Source organism: Onychostruthus taczanowskii, unplaced genomic scaffold (assembly GCF_017590055.1).
Source record: "Onychostruthus taczanowskii isolate IOZ18803 unplaced genomic scaffold, ASM1759005v1 scaffold32, whole genome shotgun sequence".
In the NCBI taxonomy this organism is placed as follows: domain Eukaryota; kingdom Metazoa; phylum Chordata; class Aves; order Passeriformes; family Passeridae; genus Onychostruthus; species Onychostruthus taczanowskii.
This window is the reverse complement of record NW_024500572.1, coordinates 2,721,477-2,741,769: the sequence shown is the minus strand read 5'-3', so window position 1 is coordinate 2,741,769 and position 20,293 is coordinate 2,721,477. Positions and strand designations below refer to the sequence as shown.

Below are 20,293 nucleotides of genomic sequence, written 5' to 3'. Positions count from 1 at the left end.
AACATCCATCACAGAGACCTTCTGCAAGGATGTGAGGCATGGGAGTGTTCAAACACTGTGTAGTAGAGAGTGTAGGAAAGTAAGAGTAAGCAAAGAATCAAAACTACAAACGTTGAGGAGGGAGAAGAGAAGGAAGAGGAGAGAGAAGGTGATGGAGGCTGAGAAGACTCTTGCTCCATCTCACAAAATAATGAAAGGCTGTAGGAAATAAACATTTACCTAATGAAGGAAAGATGAAACAGCACAATAAGCAGAAGGCTGAACAGCTAAAACCTTAGTGATGATGTGAATATTCATGAAGATGAGGACCTGGGGCAGCAGGGTCAGACAGCAGGGAGTGGGAGCTCAGGTTGGTTCACTCCTACTCAAATCCTTGGGAACTGAAGATCCAGGATGTGGGGATTCAGAGGAGCAGCTGTCAGAGCCCAGTGCTGGGATGGAGCACGAGCCCATCAATCCCAGGTATGGGGAGGGAATGTGAGCAGGCTGTTACCCCTCTGTGCTGTCCCCATTTCACTTCCCCACTGTGGAAATTATCCTCCCTCAGGGACCAGCCACAGTCCTGACCTTGCTAAGAGGTCACAGAGCTGTCTCATTTCAGTGAGTTACAGCAAAGTTCAGTAGAGAGATCTTAGCAAAATATAAAATGAGACGATGACATTTTTCTCTAGACATCCCTTTAGAACCTGAATGTATTTTTCAGCAAGTGCTGGAATGTAAACGGAGTAAAAATGAACCATAAATAGAATTGCACTTTCCTAACAACGTATTGAACAAAAAATGTCTTAATTCAGACCCTCTTTATTGAATATAAACTCTCTGTTCCGTGGAGTCACTTGTTAGGAATGTGAAAAGTTAATTTTCTTTTCTAAAAATAAAAAGTTGTGGGGTTTTAACAAAGTTATTAAGTTACATTCTTTCCAGTCATCATTATAAATAGTAAAGAAAAACTTACTAGGAAAGACATAAAATCTTCTGATGATTACTTTGAAAACTCTACTTTTAAAAAAAGAGGGTGTTCTGGAGGCCAAATGTGTGAGAACATGTGCTGTGTGCCAGGGCAAAGAAGCAGCTTCAGCCTCACCTCCAGCTGGGTGAGGATTTCTGGGATCAGTGGGACAGCACAGCACCTGGAGCAGCCTCAGCACAGCTCTGATCTGCTCTGGCTGCAATTGTCCAAGAGCAAGAGATCCTAAAGTGCTCCAGCTCCATTCCTGTGGAGGCAGCAGGACCAGCTGGCCCCAGGCCCAAGTGCTCCAGTCAAAATCCTGCAGTACTTGGGAGAAAGGGAAGGAATAAGGGAACACAGAGTTTTGGGTCCACACAGCTGCTCTCACACTCCAGGAAACCCTCAGGCTCTGGCATCATGAAGGGGGACATTTCTTTCTGGAAATTAGGATTTCTGTACTCAGAGGTCATCTACCCTGAGCACTTTGGAAAGCTCTTTAAATGAGCTGGGTTATTTGGAATTCCATCAGCTGATTCTCACACCAGAAAAATGTGATAATTACACACAAAATAGAATTGATTTTTTTTTATCAAGTGGTTCAGTGCACAGTTTTTTTTTTCTATTGTCACATTGCAGAAAAGCTAAGTCCCTGTGCTGTCTGTGGACAGTGCTGTTGTGGTTTGCATATTTTACTGCCAGGGGTCATGTGTCAGCTTTGGGTATGGCAGAGTGATGTGAGGCCACCTGGTACAGGCAGAGGTGGCCAGCCAGGGCTTTCCATGCTGAAAGTCAGCACTAACACTTCTCAGCCTGTACCTGGGCCCCGAAATGTGAGGGCTGTTTTCTGGGAGAGGAACGTGCAGCACTGCCACTGCACTCAGTGGCCTTGTCAGGCCTGGGCTGAAATGTCATTCCCCCTCATCCCTGGACTTTCCCACTCATTCCAACCCTGCATTCACAGCAGTTATCTGTGGGTCTGTAAATTCTGACACTTGCACGAGTGAGGCTGTGGATGGCACCAGGATAAATTAATTACAGAAAGGATCAGGATCTCATCTGCATGGCCTCACTGTTGCCCTCAAGCTGGAAGGAGCAGTGATCATGCCTGCTTCAAAAATGTAAGAGACCTCAGCCAGGATCACTTTTTCCAGCTGCACAGCTGAGACAAGAGATCTGATCCTTCATACCAAGGATTCATTTTGTCCAATGACAAAAAGGTTTCTTAGTGTTTCCTCTTCTGTGTCATTTATGAACCTCCCAACACTTCCATCATTTTCCATGTTTGTGTCATTGTTCTGTCCTGTTACATAGAACCAAATCATGATAAAATCATTTTATGTTTCCTTTAGAGAACAGTATACACGAATAATCCTTGAACAAGAAAACCTTGGGAAGGTAAGAATGAGGCTTTTACCTTGTACAGCCATTGTATAGTTTGTATTTTTGTGGGGCTGTGGTCAGTCTTTTATAAAAAGCATTGTGCAGCCTACAAAGAAAATTCCATCACTGCTGGCATTGGTAATTAATACCCTGGAAAAGGATCCTGCTCCCTCCTCAGAGCTTGGTTTTCTGCAGGGAATAGCATGAGCTGCTGTGAGGGATAGGCAAACAGCTCAATGTGACAGCACATTCCCTGAAAACCATTTGGATAAGACCCTGAAACAGGGGCATAAGGAACTGTGCCAGCTCAGATTTTCTGTTGTATATAAAGCAACCTGTTGAAGACAATAAATTCTGAGCCTGTCACCCTTATCACTGCTGCTAAAGGCCAGGGGATCAGTGGTGTCAGACAAAAGCAGTTGTCCAGTTTTAATCTTGTCTGAAGCTCAGATCAGCAGGGACGAGGCTGGGCTTAGCAAGTCACACCAAACAGCTTTTATTACTTTCCTTTTCTTAGTCTGTCTGAGTGATTTTTACAGGTCTGGGCTGCCTCCCTTAATAATCAGGGGGGGGTTTAATTGTAAAACATTGATTTTGTGTTAGAGTATCATGCTATGAATCCATTGCAGGTTGTACCTTGATACTGCAAGAGCTCTGCATGGAAATGATGTCAGATTTTTAGCATGAGTTCTCAAATAGATAAGACTAGACAGTTAAAAACCATGGAAATAGTTGTCAATCCATACAAAGATCTAAGTCCCAGGTGTTAATGCCTTTAGCACTTGCAGAGAGTGTTATCAGCATGAACAAAACAATATTTCCATAGCATATAAAAATCTCTGTCATTCCAAGCTGCTTATGTGAGCAACTTTTGTGGTGTAGAGCTGTTGCAGAAATCTGATATTTCTGTATTTTTAACAGAAACTACGAGAGAAACAGAAAGTTGTACGGGAAAGTCACGGGCCAAACATGAAGCAAATGAAAATGTGGCAGGACTTTGAGAAATTAATGGAATGTAAGAGAGAATGTTTTCTGAAACAACAAAATCAAGCAGCCATTGGTCAGATCATTCAGGAAGGAGGTAAAGATAGGCTTGTGTTATGAATTCTTCCTCCTGATAGCCACATGGAGTAGGAGAACTCTGGTTAAATACTGTTGCTTTCATCAATGCTACAATTTTTGTACATGGTTTGGTTTTGGTGCATAAACAGAGAGAGCAAAGAACCCTTCTGGAATCTTTTGCTCCAGTGTCTCAGTGCCCATGTGCCATGGTTGGAAGCTGTTGGGAGGGCTGCACTGGGGTGAACCTGCTCATAAATCCGTGTTTTATGAGGCCAGGAATGGCACAAATCTGTAGGGAGATCAAAGGGAACCAAATCCTTCGGCAGGGTCACAGCAAACTCACGTAATTGCTCTGCCTCCCATTCTCTATCGATAAGGTTACATTTTTGCAAGGCCTGAGAGTCTTGATGTTGTATAATTGTGGCCCTCCTGGCTTGGCCCTGTTGTCCCCATTGTCCTTACCCAGCCAGTGTGGCAGCAGAGCTGCTGGCCTGGCCCCAGCACTCCTTGCACAGTTGAGCTCAGCTGATTGCCTGCAGAACAATCACTTGGATTCTGAGCTTTTTCCATTATCTTTTGCTGTTATTGTTGTTTTTAACAGAAGTTTTTTCCTTGCACATTTACCCCCTTTATATTTTCTGAGAGTGAAAATGCAAAGGGAGCTCAGCTGACGCTTTCCCCAGGGAGGAGTTTTGAGCTGTTTTGTCTGCACAGTGCAATTCCAAAGGGATTACACACACACAGAGGGTCATCCCAGGGCTGGAGGTTATCCGTGGATGTAGATATGTCCCAGGGGTTCTTGCATCTGGCCTGGAGTGCAGCCCTGAGCTGGGAGCCTCAGGCAGCTGTCCCTGCCCTCAGAGGTGCCCAGGGCTGAGCCTGGGCACAGGGATGGAGGTGAGGGCTGACAGTGTCCCTGACACGTCACCATTCCAGATGAGCAGCTCCTGGCCCCTGTCACAGATCAGCAGCACAGAGATAATTCTGTGGGACCAGAACTCCTGCTCTTCTCCTTTGGCTTGCTGGATTCCTAGATAGATTAGTGGGGTTTCTTATAGTTTTTCCTGCCTGAAGTAGAGTTACTTTTTTCAGAATATAAAAAAAGTAATTTTGCTTTCTTTGATACCTAACTATGAGATCTTCTGCTGGTTTCTATATCCAGAGAATATGGTAATTACAGAGTTGCTGGTTTGCCTTTGCATTAAATATATTTGTTAACAGGACTAAAATAAAAGCTGGCAAAACTACATTTTGACTGTATGGTATTCTTGTTTTTTACATTTTTTTAGGTGAAAGAAGGAAATTGTTGGTGGCTGGGCCACAGGAAAAATGGCTTATTTAATTACATTTATTTGAGAAGCTTCCAAAGGGCTCACAGTGGGTCTCAGATCCACAGATCCCAGGACATCCTCATGCCAGCCCTCCCACGCTGCCAAATAGCTGGAGATAGTTTTCCCAACAGCTGCACACTGACCCCACTCTCCCAGGCCAGGGAGAAGAGCAGGGTGCCCCTGGCACAGGGTGGAAGGAAGGCACAGGCACAGGTGGAGCTGTGCCACCACCCCCTGCCTCCAGGAGCTGATTGCTGCAGGATTCGGTGAGGCAGGGAAGGAATCTCTGGCAGGGAGAAGCTCAGGAAAGGCCAGGCTGTGTGGGGTGGGCACAGCCATCTCCAGAGACACCTGGGTGCTTTGTGCCTGCTGCCCTGTGCCATCATTCCCACACAGCACCTGCACAGGGTGCAGAGCTGCAGAAGCCATGGCAAAGCCATTCCTGCACTTCCAACGGAGGCGTTCGCTGAAGGCTTGACAGCAATAGTAAAATAACACAGACAAGGAGATGTGAGACATGCTGGAAACGTGGGATAATCACCAAAAATGGACATTTAGGTTACTTAGGAATCAGCCTCTGGTTCAGAGTCACTAGACAGGGCAGGGAGAAGGGGGATTTCATAGACTGGAAGTCAAAACTTTTAACCAAACCTCAGAAATCCTATTTGACTGGGCCATTTACACAAAGATGTATGACAGGGATTAGCCTGCTGCTCAGGAAAAAGCAGTACCTTGGAAATTCACAGCAATGATGTGGAGTGAGACTGAGTACAATCATTTTCTGGTTTTCTGTTCAGTTACCCTAAAAATAGTTCATCTTTCTTCCTTATAAAAACAGTTTATTGCTAGTTACTCAAAGATGACGTGATTGTTGTTCTGATCTGATTAGTGCTCTGTCATTTGTGCTGCACCAAGAAAGGGCACACATTATACACAGCAGCAGCAGCAGCAAAATGACTTTCTGAGATGAAGCAAAAAATCATAATAACTGTTATCAAAGGAAAATTGGAAAAAGTCAAACACTATTTTTAGCTTTTTATACAAGTGGACATTCAATAAATGCAGCTTTAATGGATTCTGTTCACTGGCTTTTTCACCTAGTTCAGGATTTGATGGAGGCATTCAAAAATCTTGGAATTTCACAGTTTTATCTTCCTATCTTGCAACAAAAAGCTAACTTCTGTTTTTTACTTTGTTATTATTAATAGCCTGGCTGGTTAATAAGATTAAACATTCTAAATGGCAAAATACTTGCATTTCTATTGGCAAGCTCCAAATAAATCAAAAATTTAGGTAAATTTGGGGCAGCAGCACTTACCAAATTTGTCCCAGCTAGAACACCAATCTGAGCAGTCACATGAGCAGCAGCTCACTTTCCAAAGGCTTCTCCTTATCCCTATCCAGAAGTGGATGAGGAGGCATCCCAGCTATAAAGCTACTGTAATATTCTGCAGCTTTGGGGGATTTAGTGATGTTGATTTCAGCTGTCTTTGGAGCTACAGCAAGATCCACATGGACCTGAGAGATTAAATAGTTCCAGACATCAGAAACAGGCATGAGAGGAGCACATCCACTGTTTTGTGGGAGCAGCCATTTACCATCTGGGTATCAGATAATTTGGTTTATATTAGAGGTACCATCTTAATTCCATGTGAACTATAATAACTAAAATGGATGTTATAAAACTTCCTTTACTACCCAGATCTAGGACTGCTTATTTTCACCTCTTTACTATCATGGAGATTACTACTGAGGATGTCACATGCATACAGGTGCCCACAGCCATGAAGTTTATTGTGTTTAAATATTTCAGTTTCCAGAGCTTTCTTTTCCCTGCAGTGTGAACAGGCTGCAGCAGAGGTGTCAGCAGTACCTGGAGATGGCCATGGACCATGTACTACCTATGGAATCAACATGGGATCTTGTTCAGGAGCTGGAGGTGGATCAGTGTTCGGTGTCAGGCCAGAGGCTGCTGGTGCTCACTCCCTGGGGACTGTCCCCAGAGAGCCATGGATGCAGAGCCCATGGATCCCCCCTCTGGCAGTGCTTGGCCAGCCTGGAGCCAGCTCCCCCAGGAAGGCAGATGTGCCTGACTGAAGAAGGGGACCGGAGCGCTGTCACCTGAAGTGTCCCCTTGGGGTCAGGCTGTGACACAGCGGGGCGTGGGACACTCCTCCATCACCCTGGCTGGGACAAGGGCAGCTCTGGGTTCTTCTCTCTGGTCCTGTTTGCTCAGAGCCCACGTAAAAGGCAAATCCCAGTGCCCGGTGTTATCACCCCCGGCAGGAGGTTCCTGCCCAGGTTAACCCTTCAGCTGCCTTGCTGCAGTGCACTGTATGGGACTGACATCCCACGGCCGTGCCAGCCTCCCAGTAAGGAAGTGTTACACGAATCAACAACTTTATCACAAGGTCCCACCTGTCTGGCAACACCCACGTGGGGAGTTGTTTTCTAACAATCAGAATCTGACCTATTTCCAGCTTGTTTAAAGAGTTCTTTAAATTCTCTCTGAATTTAAAGAGGGCTCTCCAAGCTCCCAAGGCAATCCGTGTTATTCCAAGGGCAGTGGGTGAAAAGGGCATTTTTCACATTGATTTCCCTGATTCCTGTGGTGGTGTCACCCTGGGTGAGCAGCTCTGGGGACTTGGACAGGGAGCAAACATGTCCCAAATAATCAGCAGGAACTGGGAGACAAACCTGACTTTCACAAGCCCTGACTTCAGTGGGAGTTTTGCCAAAACAAGGTCTGCTGGATTTAGCTCCGTTCTTCATCCTGACAGAACAAGCAGGAATTAAAGGGCCCATCATCAGATTTATAGCACACTGAAAATAAAAATAACAGTAATTATGTAAAATAACGCCTTTCAGCCAACACAAATCAATGTTCCATTGGACATGTTCTAATTTATAACAAAAATTAAAATGTTTGTGGAAGATTTTCTCAGCACAAACAATCGAAAGAACAAGTCTTGAGCAAAGTGGTTTGATTTTTTGTAGACATTTATGAGAGGCTGTTGCACAAATCCAGTGCTGAAATATTGAGTGTTTATCATTTGATTAAAACTGTATTTTTTTACTTTGTATTTAAAGGCATTCTTTATATTTGTTATTAAAAAGTGTATTTTTGCCTCTTTTTTTGCCATTCCATTCTGCATAGTAATGAAAAAACTCAATTTTTGCTAATTAGGATACACATATCCAGCATTTATTGAAAGCCAGGAGCTGTGGTTTTTTTCCTGCAAATGGATCTACTTAAGCCAATGTCTATTTTCCTGCTTCAGTTCAGTCTCTTAATACACAGTAAGATGTCATTTTTAAGCTTCTAAATTTTATTGCAACTGCTCAAGTTCAAAACCCACTCATTTATACAATAAGCACTTAATTAAGTCTTTTGAAATGGGATAAAGCCCAAACCTGCACTTTTTGCTAACAGCAGGAAAAATGCAGTTGACAGGAATATAGGAAATGGGATCTTACCAGCTATCAAAGAGAAATTCCTTTCTCTCTCCCTACTTATTTTTCCTGGAATGGAATAGGAAATATGCTTTGCTCTTTGGGAGCAACAACAACAAAACCATAAAGATTTACATCATATACAAATAATGACCAATTCAGGGAAATAATGAAGGAACCAATCTCCCAATTTCTTTATACATTTTACAACTGGTTCATACTGAAAAAACCCTAAAACCCATTAAGATTCTCTGCAATTAAAATTGGGGGGGGGGGGGGTTAATATTTGGGTTTTTGAAACTGGATTATTCTTTTTTAAACAGCAGTTAAAACTCTAAGGTTATAAAGAATTAATAATTCAGCAGTTCACTTGGTTTACACTACCACAGCATTTTCTGGTGAGTAAACCAGGGTTTAGGCATTTCTTTGCAGTTATTATACAAGTTTTAGAGCCATTAGTGAAGAATTACCAAGAGCAAAAAGGGCTGATTAATTACTTTGGAATTCTAAAAATGGAAACATTTAAAATTAAAATCACATTAAAATGGTACATTTTGCTTATCAACTGCTATTTAAATGATGCAGTGCCCTAAAGCAGCTTTCTGTGGACTGCAGCATTAAAACCTTGGAGGTTTTATAAAGTATTTCTAAAACACTGTCCCCATCTCCCTCGCTGTGTGCTTGGAGCCTGCCGTGTTTTTATAGCGCGTCAAAAAGCAAACAGAACTATCAGGGCACTGAAAGTCACTCACAGACAACCTGTTCCACAAATATTTTACACTGATGTTACATCTTCTGGCCCAAAGGGTTTCTCTCCTTGGTTTTCCCTTCACGTGGGCTCAGGGGGCAGAGAGGGAAGCAGTTCCTGGGGCAGTGAGGGAAATTGGGCAGTGCCAGGAACTGGGCAGTGCCAGCACCATCCTGACATTAAATCTCCCCCAGAAAACATCTCCCACAGCTCCTAAGCAGGCTCCAGCAGCGAGGTGCAGCGTGGCTCACTCCCAGTGGGCTCTTGCTGTTGTGTTACTGCTCCTTTTGTGGTTTTTATTTACTGTGCTGCACTTCAGTATTTCTGTGGGAAATGCACCACTTTAAACTCTCATACCATGAAGGTTCTTTTCTGCTTCTTGGTTTAATTGAAGGGTGATCATAAAACACAGAGGGAAAGAGGGAACTCATATACTGGGAAAAGCACTATAAATATTTTCCCGGGGTCATGGACACAACCTTGTATCACTTCACCCAGTGTTGTGGAAAGAATTAGACAACCCTTTCATGAAATATCTAAAAGGTGTTTACAATTCAATCCCAAATTAATGTGGCTTTTTCTTTAAAGAAAACATTCCCTAATTCTTAATTCTGTTATCAAATTTATTTTCAGCCTTTGAGGGGATTCACTTGCCGGTGACTTGGCAGTGTCAGACAAATGTTTGACTTTTATTCTGACACTTGTTGAAGAATTTGATTGAAACTATATATGTCTAGATAACACCCAACAAAGTGCCCCTCTTGCGTTTGTTTCGAGATATTTTTGGAAACAACAGAGGCGACCTTGGACAGAGCTGCTTTTCCAATTTAGGAATTCATTTGGTCTAAGAGAGTAAAATTATACCCTTTAATCCTTTCGTGTACCCACAAACAAGACAGTTTAATTTTATGCTACTGCAGAATTGTTTTTCTGTACCTTCTTGGTGGTGTTGATCTGTTTAGGATAAGAATTAGTTCGGGTAATCAACAGCTACTTTCAAATGTACATATAAATAGTTTCTCATGTATCACATGCCCCTTAAAAATATTGTGTAATCCAAAATCTCAGCAGCCCTTTATGTAACACCTTTGCTCCTCCAGAACCAGTGCCAATAAAAGGCGTTTGCCTTTGTCTTTGCTTAGAAAAATGTGATTTCAAGGCAGAGCTCACAGAGACTTGATGTAAAATCTAAATGGGGAGTGGAAGGGGCTGGGATGGAGCTGACACCTGTCCCCTCCAGCACAAAGGGTGTTTGTCAGGCTCCCAGTGGAAAAGCCAAGGTCTGGAGCCAGGTCCTCTCTCCCTGAATTGTTCTCTCCTGACTTGGTTTTGCCAGCTGTGCAATTGTCTCTGCAAGGTTTTATTGCATCTAATCACTTAGGATGTGTTAAATAGTTTGCACTTAATTTTCTATACAATCAATATATTTTAATTCATTTGTATTGCTCTGCTACAGACCTCCTGCACTCAGGGACAAAATGGGATTAGTTTGTGGCAATGATAATGCAGTTTCCCTGCTGGAAACAAAAGGAGAACTGACAGAGTAAATGTTCTTGTCATTTATCCTGTACAAGATTTGCTCCCTTCAATATTAATGTTGTCCAGTGTTACCTAATGATCAAATCCAAGGAATAACATGGAAACTAAATCTAGACATACCAGTGGGATTTATCTGGGATAAGTGGCATATGCTTGGGAGTATATTGTTTATATTAATTTGATCACACTCCGTGTCAATGCACACTTTTATAGCTCTGTTACACTCTGACTCTGACTGATGGCTCAAGTTCTAACTCCAGAATATCCAGTTCCCTGATTTTATGGCATTGTCATGTAAAGTATTTGTGGACAGCTTAAGAGAAGCGACTCTGATCCTGTGAATCCATGTGACTACATTAGCAATCCACAAATCAGGTTAAAATGAACTATTTGGTGCAGAAACTCCATCACAGAATCTCAAATCAATTGACAAACAACTCCTATTAAATTCTGTTGGCCATGTAGCCAGATCAACAAGTTGCTGCATTAATGTTATTTTCTGGATGAACAAACCCCACCGTGGAACTGAACAGAAGCAAAGCAGGAATCCAGTCCCTGTCTCTGGGCTGTGGTCTCAGGGCATGCCCAGGATTCCCAACCTGATGTCCCTGTGAAACCTCCTGAGGCTGATCCTGAATATTGTTGTTCAGGCCCCCAAGCCCCCATCCAGCCCAGGGATGGATTGCTGGAGCACAAAGGAATGACATCTCAAACGTCACCGAATTTCCCAGCGCGCGAGTCAGTGTCCTCACTTGGAGTATCCTCAGCTGACCCTGCCACTGCCTGAAAAGCAATTCAGGAATGAAATCTCTGGACATTTGAGATGTGAGAATTCATTGAAAAGTGTAATGGAAAGGTCAGAACACATAAAAAATAAACAAATATGATACAGACAGAGATAAAGGCAATTCCTGAAGGAGCTTTTAATTATATTGCAATGAGAAACTTCAAACATAAAAATCATCACAACTGCTTCATGGAGCTAATGGAGTCAACAAAATGAAATGTGAGATTTTTCTCCTACCCTGAGGTTTTTTCATATTGCCAGAGAGATAAGATCAGGAGAAGCCCTGTGTGCATGTGTGCACACAAGGTTGGGTCTCACTTAGAAACCAGAATACAACATGGAATTTGTGGGCTTGTTCTTTGTACATTTCAGTTTTTAGCAAGTATCTACTTTGTCCTGTAGCTGAAATATTAACTATATAACCTGACACTGAAATAACTGGGAATTCTACTTTTTCTTAGAGGAAATGAAGCTATTTTTAATATTGCATTATATTATTGGAATATTGTTCAATGTTGTCTTGAAAAATTGTAAAGATGCATGAATGTGAAAGAGCTGCCAGAGAAAAACTGGCTGGCTTGGAGCATGGTAAGGGATGGGAGAGTTTGGGTTTCTGGTTTATTGCCCCAGGCAGCTCTGGACAAAGCTGCTGCTTCTGCTTGTCTGTCTCCTCCTCACTGTGCTGGAATTGGTTGGATTAGCCCTCAAATAGAAGAGCAGCAGATTTATCACTAAGCACTAAATCTTGCTTTTACATATGAGAACAACTCCAGGGTAACCTGAGTTAATGAATAACTCAGTCAATGGTGAAAGTTCCTATCTAGTCTGATAAATTTGGCCTTAAACAAAAACTTTCATTGATACAAGCATATACAACAGGGGAACAAAAACATTTTCCCCCATGAGAAATTCAGTGTTGAGAGAAAGAAGGATAATTAAATATTCATATCATTTAATGAAAAAAAGGTAATGTTTAGAAAACCACCACAACTTTAGAATAGATAGTCAACATTTTCATGAGAAAATTTAGACTTTTGGGGGGGAAAAAATACCAAACCCAGGTTCTTTAGTCAATCAAAAAAATTAAAACAAATTCAAAATTCTTTGATGTAGATGTTCTCCTTATACCATGTACAGTCTGTTACTGAGTAGCTCATTTGGAATCAGATGAACTCCTCATCACAGGCTCAGCAATGTTTCCAGTATTATATCCCACAAGGAGAGACATGAATACTGGAGTTCCATAATAAAGGAAATTTCTTTGCTACAGCAGCTGCATCAGAGCCAATTTCACCTGCAAACACACAGTGCTAATGCAATTTATCTTTATTTGAAACAATCCATATGGGTACATCCAGTTTTTATAAAAGGGCATTCAACAGAGAGGTTTGCAATGTTGTGGCTTCCCTGGTGTATAAATATTGAATCCCCAAACACAACATTAGCTAATTAAGTTGGGGGTGATTATTGGCTGGAGGAAAAGAACACATTAAGTGAGCATGGGTTAGGCCTGCCCTCTCACTGCACACACTGTGGTTGCTCCCTGAGTGCAAGGAGGATGTGGGTTTCCAGGAGATTAACCCCAGCAGTAATTCGCACCTGGAATCTAAAAGGAAGCCAAAATAAAAATTGGATGGAGCTTCTAAAGTTGCAGGGTGCTGCATAGACTGTGTGGAGCTTCAGCCAAAGCTTCCTCAAAACAAGAATCCCTCCAGAAAAATGGTGGTGAGAACTCTGCTTTCAGCTGAAGTTGTTCCTTGGCACACACCAACACATTCCATGGAACAGTCAGGAAGAGCCAAGAGAAGAGGTGGGACTGCCCTGCTCTGTGGCACCTCAGTCTAAACCAGCCTGGAATTATGGTGACATTGTTTTTTTCAGTGGTGCTGGCACAACTCTCTGGGACTGCATGGTCAGGCTTATCACAATCTCTTGGTGAAAGATGATTATTAACTCAGTTGTTCAGTTTATGGCCACAAAACAACTGAGAGCAGAACTGAAGGGGTGGAGAGCTGCAGGTGAGGAGCTGGGAGCAAGGGACATGAAGAACAAGGGCTGGAGCTTCCTAAACTACCTTCTCCCTCAAAAAAAACCAACTTCTGCAGAGCTGCACCTCTGGCTGCAGTCCCTGTTGTCATCAATGTGCTTCAGGGACAGTATGAAGACAAATTAGAAAAATAGCAACTGTTTTATTAAAAAGCTCCCAAGCCAAGGTGAAATCTTCCCTTCATCAAAACCTGCTCCCCTAATGGATGTTGAGTGATCACAAAGTTAAACAGCAGAAAACAAGACAGAATTTTATCACTTAAGAAATGCCTACCAGGCAATCAGTGCTGGGAAGGCAGGAAATTAATACTCATAACTTCTGGTTACTCTGGCAGCAGGGTCGTGCTCCTCTCCTTCGTGTGAGTCTCAGAAAATGAAATACCAAGATACAGAATGATCACCTGGGCTTTTGATTTTCCAGGGAATGCTTTTTCCTGCATCAACTCATTGTCCTCCCCTCTGAGAATGTATGCATCTGTTAAAGTGGAACATATAGTTCTGGAAATGTGTCGCCTACACGATGGATAAATCAGACTGAGCCTCTCTCCTGATGTAATGTCTTGGACAGATCCCTCCTGAGCTCCTCCACAGGAATTTGGAACAAACAGAGGGAAATCAGACTGCCCTAATTAGTGCACCCCATCATTTACACTGACTTCATGACTTTTATTTAGTGCCACAATAACTCCCAGACACACTGAACATGGTCTGTGTATTGATAGGTAATATGAGGTAAAATACAAGAAGGGGGAGATTTTTAAAATGCTTATGCAAGAAACTGTGGAAAACATCAAAATATTGCAATCCAGTTGTGGGTAATTATGTAATTCAAGTAGACAATATTTTTCAATCTCTTAAGCAATAAAAATTTAAAATATGCCATAAACCCTACATTGCCATGTGTCTATGGTCAGTTTAAGGATTGCAGACTGTGCCAGTCTGGTTGGGCTTTGCCTTTGCCAAATTGAGACAGAAGTTGTAAAGGAAACATTCCTAACAGTATTTTTCAGAGTAAATTACTTCATCCTGAGCTTTATTAAAAACACACATAACTAATGCAAATGTAATAATAACATACCTCATTGCCAGCAGTTCATGCAATATCATTAATATATGCATAAAAATGCCATATAAAATCAAGATGTCTGTTTACAGGAATTGTTAGGCTCTCCTTAAGATTAACAAGATGACAGTTTCTAGGGGAATAATTCACTCCTGCTCTCAGTATAACCCCTGTGCACTGGATGAACTAACCTCTTTTGAGTCAATCAAGTCACACCTACCTGGGATAGAAGAGTCCGACCCAAATAATCCATAATTAGATCCTCAGCTGCCAGCACTATCAATCTCCTGAGGCTGGGGTGGCCTGAGCTGCCCTCGTTCTCCAGCTGCATTTCAGGGAACAGGATTCATTCTTGAAAGAAAAGATAAATTTTTCAGGCACGTGGAATACTAAAATAATGTTGTTGGACATTCATTGTCTTGAAGTATCTTAATTTGTTGCCATTAACATATAATCAAGAACCAGGTGATGACCTTGCCAAGCAGAACAGCAATTATGTTATTGCTTATGCAATTGGGGGCTGCTTGATGCCTTTTAATACACCTTGAAGGGAAATTCAGATGCTGTTCAAACAGATATAAGGTCTTCATATCATGTTCAGTCTGCCAAAATCACTACCCAAAAGTTCAGCCGCACACACCCTGTACACAAATTCATTTTTAGAAAGCCAAAAAGCTGGATCAATACTGAAATTATAATTTATTTCTCTATTATTCTCATATATTGGGTGTTTAATATCTCTTACCTTTCAAGAACATTATATTTTTGGGATAATTCAAATTGATACTCTCTGTTTCTAGCACTATTTTTTCAGTGGTCATTACATAAATGTAGTGGTTGCATGTGGCTTTGAAATTCCACAATGATATCACTTAAAACAAAAATAAATATTTCCGTTTTAGCAGATTATGATGTAATTAATTGAAAAATGTTGCATGCAAAGAATTTTATATAGAATCCCGTATTCACAGCACAGCCCTCATGACACTTAAATCTGTTTGAAAAAGAAAATCTTATTTGTATCAGGTACAAATAAAACTTATTCCTTTTCAAAACCATCTGGATTAAATCCTTTCAAGCACTAACACACCAAGGCACACAGAATCCTTCCAAAGGATCAGAAGGCCCTCACACAAACTGCAGGGACTTTTTCCTCATTTCTATGGCATATGTTGTATCAGAAATCACAGTTAAAAGAAATTTCATGCTCAAAATGGAAATCTTTTCTCACATGTACTGCAGCCAGAAATTCCTGTGATGACAGAATTAAATTTGGCGTTGTTCTCAAATGGTAAGGAAGCTACAATATGGAACAATTACCTTTTTTTTTATTCCTAACTACAGAAATTGTTACTTTCTCTGAACATTTATAATCATCTTAAAGACTCATCAGTAGCTGTCAAAGAAGTCCATTGTCTCTGCCCAGAATTTCTTTTGAATTTTTTAGAGGAATTTGCATATGTGCTGATCTAGAAGAAATAATTAATCCTTTTTTTATGTAAAATGCAATGAGTGCAGCAGATGGGAAGTGATATTCACTTACAAACACATGTAAGCAGCATCTTAACCTCAGCTGAGATTGTTTTTGCCACAACACAGAAAGGTGGACTGCTCCCAGGGGGCCACAACAAGCACATAAATTAAATTCCAGACTGGGGAGAAAACAATTTTGGTGATTTCAGTGTCTATCTTCTGCCAATATTTTTATTTTCTTTCTCTAAAAATACCCCTAGAGGAAAAAATCTCACTGCATGTAACTTCTTTCTGTTGAGTCATTTGGTTTGTTTATGAATCCTATGTAGAGGTGCAGTTTTCCAAAAACGCCTCCTGCATGCAGAATAACTCCCCTCTGAACAGACTCTACCTGAGCATCAGGGAAACAAATAAACCTGTAGCTGAGGACATTTCAAGGACAAGGAAAATTACTGTTGAGAGGAGAATTATCTGATTTGCTTCATGTTTATTTTTACTTATCTCCAGCAATCTGCTCTCCAACAGAAGATGCTTATTTGCAGAGGAGAAAACTGTCTCCTTCTTGGACTGATGCCCAAGTGGAGCAATGGTGCCACTAAGGACAAGAAGTACACCCTGAGCATGGATTAACTCATGTAACAGTGACCAGTGGTAGAGAAGCAATGGCTTGTGCCATGTATGTCAACTAGTTGAGGATAAATTCTTCACTTCTTCCCATCACACTTCTTCCCCACTAGGCTAAGTCTGCCTTCCACCCTGGAGGTGCATATTCCCAAGTAAAATATTCTACATGTAAGATTTTAGAATTAATTATTCCCAAAGAACTCGTGTAGGGAAGCTCTAGGGTACAGCTCTGTTACTTTATTTTACACATGCCTGCTGCCAAGTTAGGGGGCTTTACAATTTCACAAGAAGTCTTCCTTTGAGGAACTGCTTAGAAAAACTTGTTCAGTCCTGGTGTCCTGTGAGAAAGGAACACCCCAGGTTACCAGCTGAAGTAAACCTGACTGCAGCAGCCTGGTGGGTGCACAGGTTAAGAAGCAGAAAAGACCTGTTAAATTTTTTGCTGCAACTGAATCACTAAGAAAAGTGAAAAAGGGAAAAAATTAAGGCTCAGCCTTTCCATCTGCTTAAGGCTCAATCCTTATTTTTAGTTTATTTCTCATGCAGTGACTTTGTCTTGCAAACTCTTTCATGCGAGGCATTAACTAAGGCTGAGTTACTGGTGTGCCAGTGATGGTATCCAGTAGTTACTGAATATAAACCTGGGTGTTTGTGTGCTCTGAGTCTTTGCCTCAGTAATATCTTTAAATATAATAGTCTCTGCCTGTTGGCTTGTTTTCTCCCAGGGAGGGTGACAGAACATTTTGTGTTCTCTTATCTTCAACAGCAATGAAACAGGAGGAGCTCCACAATGCGAAACCAAATCTACTGCTATTAATACAACATCCCAGCCACAGAGAAGAGATTTGTTTATTTACCAAAGCTAGAGATGCCTCTCTCTGACCTTTCTTGTGCTTGTGTGCTCTAGCTGGGAATAGATTCCTCAGAACTGGGTGCTCTTTTAAAAATATACAGTAAAAAACACACACACAACACCCCCGAAACAGAGCCCAGGCTGCAGCCCAAATTGCATGAAGTGACACACAGCTTTGGGGAGTCAGAATCAGCCTAACTAGGGCACAGTCCATATTCAGTTTTGATTCCTCTGCTAGAGCACAGAGATCAGTCAGCTCTCCCAAGCCCACTCGCCTTCCTCGCTGCCACTCAGCAACACGTTCTGACTATAACCATACATGGGCCCATTTCTGTCTGAGGCCCAACAGCTCCCTGCAGCCCAAGAAACCTGCCAGGAGGGAGCTTCTCCTTCTCTGCATAATTAAAAAAGTGCTTCACACTGCAAGGTACTTGGTTTAAAAAAAAACAGAAACAAACCAGAGATTATTTTTCTGGAATTTCCCCTGCTTTACCTGGGCTTTAAACCAGTGAGAATCATCACATACACAAATCAAACATTTTTTTAACTATCTTTTGCACAGTTGGTTGTGTTTAGTGACTGTTTGGACAACTTAAAATAGTATCTGGAAGAGTTAAATCTTGCATTAGCATTAGGGATTCAACCTGGTTTAACCTCACAGACTCAGGATTTTTTTGTTAAGCTGGTGCATCTCTGGTACAGCAGGAGCCCGGAGTTCTCCACAGCTCCCTTTGGTGATCCTAGCTGGACAGCCTTGCACTGAAGTTCCTCAGCTTTCTGCTCCTCAGAGGCAGCAGCCCTGCACCACAGCTGGCAAAAAGGAGTGTGGGTTGGCTCCTCAGCCCCCGAGTTCTCCAGCTCAGCACATTAATTTAACTTACCCCTAATTTTGGTACCTGCTTCATGACTGGTATTTTCATCTAAGCAGACTAATAATGACTTACAGAAGCAGATCTGGGAGTAGGAACAGGAAACAAGGAAAGGAACTGGCCCTACATGTCCTGATTCAAAAGTAATAATCAGTAAACCATTTATAAAAGGGAAACAACAGTTATGCCATGTCCTCCTCCAAGAGTTATGGCAGAAAGCAGCACCCAGGCCCTTGGTTTGACAATGTCAACCACCTGTAGAATTAGAAATAAGAGCCAAGTGTCCAAAACATGGGCTGTCTTTTCTCTGTAACCACTGGGCAAAATTATCTATAAATAACACCTTCCAAATATTATTCTCAACCATACATCAGTCTAGAAGGCCAAAAACCTGTCTTTCATTACTCCAAAAACTACTTAACACTTCTAAAGGAACTGGTTTAGGAGCGATGCATCCCCTCATGCTCTGACCAACTTCACACTTCATTTTTTATCCAAATCTAAGTAACAGGCTTTGGGGACCTTGTCTGTATTCCTTCCTACTCAAGTCTGTTCCATCTGCCTGATCCCCTTGGTGACTTTATAATACTTCTTTTGTGTCACCACAACTCCTGCTGCCTCCCAGTCAAACTTCCCACACTGATCTGCACTCCCTGCTTTTGCATCTTCACTGGCTGCATCTGCAAGTGCAAGAATAAGGGCTTGTTTGTGTGCACCAAATTTACTATGACCACTTTCACAATTCAGGTTCAGGCAGAGAACTCTGCACACACAGCAAAGCTCTTCTCCTTGGAAAAATGTCAAAAAGCAGGAATTAGGGGAAAGTTCTGTGAGGAAGCTGGGGAATGGGGTCCCTCACCCTGCCTGATTCACAGCTGGGGCTTCTCCCTGGCAGCTGAGACTGGTGATGTGAGAGGTTAGGCAAGAGTGGGAGCAGATTCCTGTGGGGCTTCACCAGCCAAATTCCTATCTAGCAAAAGGTTGCTACAGCAACTCTGAGCCTCCTGAGATACAGAAATTATTGTAATGGTGCTGAAATGCCTCCCCGCTGCTCTGAGACAGGATAAGGAAAATCCTTGCCTTTGATACAGAATGGTTGCCCACTGCCACAGTTCACATCCGCTCTGTACAAGCACCAGGTTTCCTGCTCTTGCCCAGGAGCTCATGGCTACTCTTCCCTTTCCCTCATTTACATGCAAATGCAGAAATAATAAACCTAAACATCAGACAACATGAACTACAGTTCCAACACCTTTTTTTCCCATGGAGACCGTAAGAGAAAAACCAAATCATATGGCAGAAGTTAATATACTGCTGAGTGGGCTGAACAGAATTTAGCAACCTGTACAAAGCCAAAATATGTATTTTCCAGATCAGAGTTTGTGGTTTTCGAAATCCACATAAATAGAAAAAAGCATGAACAAACCAAAGCAGGACAATACCCCTCAGAGCTTCTCAATGACTCAATGTCAGCAGGTTTTTGGCTGCCCCCAGCCTGTGCTTGTTTTCCTCTGGCATCTGTCCCGCTCACAGGTCGTTCAGTCCACTGGACTATGTAATAAATACCAGACAGAGATGATGCTTTAGACAGAACAGGAACACTTGTGACTGAAACAGGTCCTGAATCTAGAATGGGGTGGCCTGAGGACAATGGGGACATAGAAACAGCAAGTGGTGTACACTGTAAGTGGAAAAATGTTCACAGAACTTCTCCCATTTCCCTCCTGCTCACTTTTCAGCAACCCAGTTTGGTCTAGAAGCCAAAAATGAAAACAGCAGAATTGCTGATCTGAAGTAGTACCTGTGCTTACCTGAAATAACTGGATGACATTTAAAATTATTTCTTTAAAAACAGGAGTCATAACTTTTGTACAGACGCCCAGTTTTAACCTGAGCATTACATTTTGGCCACAACAAAAAAAGACTCAATTTCTCTGGGTATAAATCCAGTCAAATCCATGCAGTTACCTCCTGGCTGAATTTGGCCCAACATGCCTAAAAACCCCTTGGGATGGTTCAATTCCAAGCATTGCACTAATCCAATCTCCTGCAGCTGCTGAATGCTGTGATATTTGGTGTCAGCACACGGCATCTGAGACTTTTTGACACAAGCTTG

The 20,293-nt window shown here is 42.0% G+C and overlaps 1 protein-coding gene across 2 annotated transcripts in view; it reads left to right on the top strand.

The window, feature by feature from the left end:
- IFT81 (intraflagellar transport 81) overlaps window positions 1-4,625 on the top strand; it is a 38,306-nt gene extending 33,681 nt beyond the window's left edge. For both annotated transcript variants that reach the window (XM_041410187.1, XM_041410188.1), the window contains 2 exons: window positions 2,299-2,344; window positions 3,251-4,625. In XM_041410187.1, coding sequence (XP_041266121.1) covers window positions 2,299-2,344; window positions 3,251-3,433 — 229 coding nt within the window. In that variant the 3' untranslated portion in view covers window positions 3,434-4,625. The remainder of the gene's footprint in view (window positions 1-2,298; window positions 2,345-3,250) is intronic.
- Window positions 4,626-20,293: the final 15,668 nt, after the last annotated feature.